At 50.2% G+C, this 6,000-nt stretch overlaps 1 protein-coding gene across 2 annotated transcripts in view; it reads left to right on the top strand.

The window, feature by feature from the left end:
- The first annotated feature begins 455 nt into the window (after positions 1–455).
- Positions 456–6,000, top strand: part of ptdss2 (phosphatidylserine synthase 2) — an 82,558-nt gene continuing 77,013 nt past the window's right edge. For both annotated transcript variants that reach the window (XR_012099328.1, XM_073049213.1), the window contains exon 1: positions 456–774. Coding sequence is in view for 1 of the 2 variants with exons in the window: in XM_073049213.1 (XP_072905314.1) it covers positions 560–774 (215 nt within the window). In the remaining variant the exon portion in view is untranslated. The remainder of the gene's footprint in view (positions 775–6,000) is intronic.

Genomic DNA, 6,000 nt, shown 5'->3' with positions numbered 1-6,000 from the left:
CAAGTAAAGTTTGCAAAAGAAATAGAAAAGCTATTTGCATTAGCATTTAGCTATTAGTATTGAGACTGCCAACAAAATATTCAATAAGGTGCATATATATATGTGTGTGTGTAGTTTCAATAAGTGATCAAATAAATTGTTGTGTTCTTTCATAATCAAATGTCCTGTATACATACACACTTGGAGGTCGACGGGTGGGGGGGAGGGTGTGGGGTGCTACCTCCCTGAAATGAGTTTTGGCAGGGTGGGATGTCTGCCACTAACCCTCATGTGGTGCCCACTCTTCCGCTATTACTTGAACAACAGCAGCCATCGAAATTTGTTTCGATTCTGGATCTGCCCCTTACGCCTCGTTGTGATAACCGAACGAGAGACATGCCCCTCTAGCCTCGTTGTAGTGCCAGTCCCGCCCCGGCTACTTCATGAGGGCGGGGTGGGGTGCGCCTGCGCACTGATGCTGTAGGAGCTGGTCAGTGCCGCTCGCTGCCCGTGGAGTGAAGGTAGTATCGGAGACCGGTCAAGTGATTGCTGCGGTCCGGCACCCTGCTACAGCACCGCGATGTTTCGCGGGACCAGTGCCGATCGTGGCACGGTGAGGAGACCGGCCGGCGGCGGCGGCGAGCCGAACGGATTGTGGAGTGAGCCGGAGCTGGAGACGGGAAGTCGGCAGCATCGCGGGGAGGGGGCGAGCGGCGGGCGCCGGGACAATGTAGACGAGGCCCGGCGCAGTACAGAGTCCGAAGTGTTTGACGATGGTACCGTCACTTTCTTCTGGTGAGAACTGAGGGGGGGAGAGGGGCTGCTGACTGGCGATGGGGGGAGAGGGGCTGCTGACTGGCGATGGGGGGAGAGGGGCTGCTGTCTGGCGATGGGGGGGGAGAGGGGCTGCTGACTGGCGATGGGGGGGAGAGGGGCTGCTGTCTGGCGATGGGGGGGAGAGGGGTTGCTGACTGGCGATTGGGGAAGAGGCTGCTGACTGGCGATGGGGGGGAGAGGGGCTGCTGACTGGCGATGGGGGGAGAGGGGCTGCTGACTGGCGATGGGGGAGAGGGGCTGCTGACTGGCGATGGGGGAGAGAGGGGCTGCTGACTGGCGATGGGGGGAGAGAGGGGCTGCTGACTGGCGATGGGGGGAGAGAGGGGCTGCTGACTGGCGATTGGGGGTAGAGAGGGGCTGCTGACTGGCGATGGGGGAGAGAGGGGCTGCTGACTGGCGATGGGGGAGAGGGGCTGCTGACTGGCGATGGGGGGAGAGGGGCTGCTGACTGGCGATGGGGGGAGAGAGGGGCTGCTGACTGGCGATGGGGGAGAGGGGCTGCTGACTGGCGATGGGGGGAGAGGGGCTGCTGACTGGCGATGGGGGGAGAGAGGGGCTGCTGACTGGCGATTGGGGGAGAGGGGCTGCTGACTGGCGATGGGGGGAGAGGGGCTGCTGACTGGCGATGGGGGGAGAGGGGCTGCTGACTGGCGATGGGGGGGAGAGGGGCTGCTGTCTGGCGATGGGGGGGAGAGGGGCTGCTGACTGGCGATGGGGGGGAGAGGGGCTGCTGTCTGGCGATGGGGGGGAGAGGGGTTGCTGACTGGCGATTGGGGAAGAGGCTGCTGACTGGCGATGGGGGGGAGAGGGGCTGCTGACTGGCGATGGGGGGAGAGGGGCTGCTGACTGGCGATGGGGGAGAGGGGCTGCTGACTGGCGATGGGGGAGAGAGGGGCTGCTGACTGGCGATGGGGGGAGAGAGGGGCTGCTGACTGGCGATTGGGGGTAGAGAGGGGCTGCTGACTGGCGATGGGGGAGAGAGGGGCTGCTGACTGGCGATGGGGGAGAGGGGCTGCTGACTGGCGATGGGGGAGAGAGGGGCTGCTGACTGGCGATTGGGGAAGAGGCTGCTGACTGGCGATGGGGGGGAGAGGGGCTGCTGACTGGCGATTGGGGAAGAGGCTGCTGACTGGCGATGGGGGGGAGAGGGGCTGCTGACTGGCGATGGGGGGGAGAGGGGCTGCTGACTGGCGATGGGGGAGAGAGGGGCTGCTGACTGGCGATTGGGGAAGAGGCTGCTGACTGGCGATGGGGGGGAGAGGGGCTGCTGACTGGCGATGGGGGAGAGGGGCTGCTGACTGGCGATGGGGGAGAGAGGGGCTGCTGACTGGCGATTGGGGAAGAGGCTGCTGACTGGCGATGGGGGAGAGGGGCTGCTGACTGGCGATGGGGGAGAGAGGGGCTGCTGACTGGCGATGGGGGGAGAGAGGGGCTGCTGACTGGCGATTGGGGGGAGAGAGGGGCTGCTGACTGGCGATTGGGGGTAGAGAGGGGCTGCTGACTGGCGATTGGGGGTAGAGAGGGGCTGCTGACCGGTGACGGGGGGGGGAGAGAGGGGCTGCTGACCGGTGATTGGGGGGAGAGGGGCTACTGACGTGATGGGAGGGGGAGAGAGAGGGGCTGCTGACCAGTGATGGGGGGGGGGGGAATAGGGGCTGCTGACTGGAGACAGAGGGGGGGGATGTGAGAGAGGGGCTGCTGACCGGTGATGGGGGGGGGGAAATAGGGGCTGCTAACCGGTGATGGGGGGGTGGAAGAGAGGGGCTGCTGACTGGAGACAGGGGATGTGAGAGAGGGGCTGCTGACCAGTGACGGGGGGGGCGGGGGGGGGGAGGTGAGAGGCTGATGACTGGCAATAGGGTGGGGAGAAGGACTACTGACTAGTAATGGGGGGGTGGGGGGGAGACAGAGGCTTGTGATGGGGGAGGGGAAGAGGGGCTGCTGTCTGATGACTGACACGGGGGTGAGAGAGGAATCACTGCTGATGGGGAAAGGGGAAGAGTCAGCAATGGAAGTGTGTAGAGCCAGAGCTGGCAGACGTGTTGGGGGAATGGGACTGGTTGGGAATTATGGTGCATTTTGGTGACTGGTGAATGATAATGATTTTGTGGTTATTAATTGGGTAGTGACTTGGACAGGTACTTGAAGTACTTTGAGGGCAGAGCTGGGGAGGAGCTATATTGTAACGGGGCTGTTTTTAATCAGTAGGGTGCACTCTTTTGGCGCTAAATGGTGGCACAAGATTTATGTTCCTGCTGTTTGCTCTGAGAAATAGATTACTGCGAGATACAAGTTTCTTTCCAATTGGTTTTGAGTAAGATTATGTAAAGACTGAGAATGCTGGAAATACTTAGCAGGTCAAGCCGCATCTGTGATGTTGATGTTTCAAATTGAAGACCCTTTGTCAGAACTGAAATATTAACTTTTATTTTTCTTCCACTGATGCATGACCATCATTTCCATCATTTTCTGTTTTTAATTTCAGATTTCCAGCATCTGCACTTTGTTAATTTTCAAGAAACGAAGTAGTTTGTAAAATGAAGCCTCAGCAAGTTATGATATTGCAAAGCTCGAAAGATTAAATTTTCAGAATGAATGGTTAAGAGTTTGCAGGATACTGTACTTCCATCACTGCAGTGTTTTGATTCTTATAGCCTGGATAGAATCCTTCCAGTTTGGAAATAGCAGATAAATCAGTCTCCTGTTGGTTGAAATATAGATAGCATCAGATTCCCTTAGCAGGTGCATTTCTGCCCCAATGCATGCTATATAATGTGACATCTAAAGTCTGGATCCAGTTTATTCAGTTTTAGTGCACTTTTTCATTAAGTTTTCTGTAGAATTTACATTATTAACCCACAAAAGATATGAAACCTTCCGTGTAATTAGGATTTGGCGTAGGGTTAAAGTAATACTTTATGTAAGAGTCACCTTCACATATTTAAAGCTGATTTCAGTTGCTGAGTTATTACAGGCTGCTGCAGAAATCACATTATATAATATCAAATTTCTAATTCATGTTCGTGATTACTTTTACAATAGATTAGCTATTGTGTTTTGTCCATGTCCATACAATCAAATCAGTTCAATTACTGTGCTACTTTTGAGGTCGTTAATTAAAAAGACTGTTCAATAATTTTGGCAAGTGCAGGTACTGCAGTGATGTTTTATGGTGGATAGTTAGCCCTGACACAATGCACTGCTCTTCATTCTGCATAATGAAAATCTAATACAGATTTAATCTTTTATCATAGTTTACCACATTCATGTTTTTCCCTGGATTTAGGGATATTGTAACAAAGATGCTGAGTTACAGATAACAATGTACCATTTACGGAATTTACAAAGATAACAGTGTAATTTGAACTTTAGTAGCCTGCCAGAGCTAAAACAAGTAAATCATGGCCATTTGTTCTAAGTTGTCTTCTACTTAGTCTGATAGGAGCAATCCTATTAGTCCCATTCTCTTTCTTACTCTCCCATGGCCCATAACTTATTGTCTCTTGCATATGTCCATCAATTCCCTTGTGATATTTTGTCCATTACACCCAGGGGTAATTTATAGTCTCCATTTAACAAACCAGTATTTCTGAGCAACAGGAGAAGACTTTCTCACAAAAAGAAAGATAAAAAGAAATGAGAATAATAAATACGGAGAACATGAAGAATACTTGAAAGTGAGTCCATAGGTTGTGGGAAGTGTTCAGTGACATGGCAAGTGAAGTTAACCTCTCTGGTTCAAGAGGGGTAATAACTGTTCCTGAACCTGGTGATCTGAGTCCTGAAGCTTTTGTACCTTCTACCTGATGGCAGCAGTGAGAAAAGAGCATGACCTGGGTGGTGGGGTTCCCCGATGATGATAATGCTGCTTTCCTGTGGCAACTCTCCATGTGCTCAGGGGTGGGGAGGGTTTTACCTGTGGTGAACTGGGCGGCATCCACTACTTTCTGTAGGATTTTCTGTCCAGGGGCATTGGCGTTTCCATACCAAACAGTGTTGCAGCCTGTTAATATATACTCCACTATAGAATCTATAGTCAATCTATAGAAATTTGTCAAAGTTTTAGATGTCTTGCCTGAATCTTCGCGAATTTCTAAGGAAGTAGAAACACTGCTATGCTTTCTTTAGAATTGCACTTATGTGCTGGACACAGGACAGGTTCTCTGAAATAATACCACTGAGGAATTTAAAGTTACTGACCCCTGATGAGGACTGGCTCAGGGGCCTCTAGTTTCCTCCTGAAGCCAATAATCATCGCCTTAGTTGCTGACATGAAGAATCAAAGTCCTTTTGGCTCGTGCAACATTTTCAGCACTCTGAGGGTAATATAACGCTAATAAAGTTAATACTATGTAAAATCAGATAAGATTTTTGGTATTAATAGAATGTTTCTTTAGAATCAGGCATTTCCCTTTAATGTGACTGCCATATGAGGGCTTTGAATCCGAATTTGGAATAATTTCTTCATGTAGTTCCTACAAAGGAAACTTAGTGTCTATATTTAAACATTGCTGTGGTCTGTATTTAATATTTAATCCAATGATATTATTTTGCATTTTAACCATAGTGTAGATAGCCTATTAGAGTAAGCACTAATAGCTAGCTTAGACTTGGTAACTGTAGTACTTATTTCCTCTTATTCCTTCTATTATTCATATTCCACTATTTTTATATCTTTATTAATCTTGGAATGATTAGCAGTCTGTAATATATTCAATAGATTTAGCAAATGTTTGAGTGTTGAACTACGCTCTTGAAATTTGACATCTAACATCGATTGGAATCCCAGCCAGATGTTTTTATTGCCTCATCTGTTTCAGTAAAGTATTGTATGTAGTGACATCATTAAAAAAAACTCCACCTTATATTTTTCATTCGAGGAATTCGGAGGATCAGGTAAATAGACAGTCAATGTTCAGGGTTAAGACCCTTCATCAGGACTGAAAGATGGTGAATATAAAAAGATAGAGGGAATGGGTGGAGCGAGAGGTTGGGTGGATCCAGGTTAGACATTGGTTAGACATTTAAGCGCATAAGACATAGGAGCAGAATTAGGCCATTCAGCCCATCAAGTATGCTCTGCCATTTCATCAAGCCTTTTATTATCCCTCTCAATCACATTCCCTTGCCCTCTCCCTATAACCGTTGACACCCTGATTAATCAAGAACCTACCAACCTCTGCT

This window comes from Hemitrygon akajei, chromosome 6 (assembly GCF_048418815.1).
Source record: "Hemitrygon akajei chromosome 6, sHemAka1.3, whole genome shotgun sequence".
In the NCBI taxonomy this organism is placed as follows: domain Eukaryota; kingdom Metazoa; phylum Chordata; class Chondrichthyes; order Myliobatiformes; family Dasyatidae; genus Hemitrygon; species Hemitrygon akajei.
The sequence above is the reverse complement of the archived record's forward strand: the minus strand, read 5'-3'. Positions and strand labels throughout refer to the sequence as shown.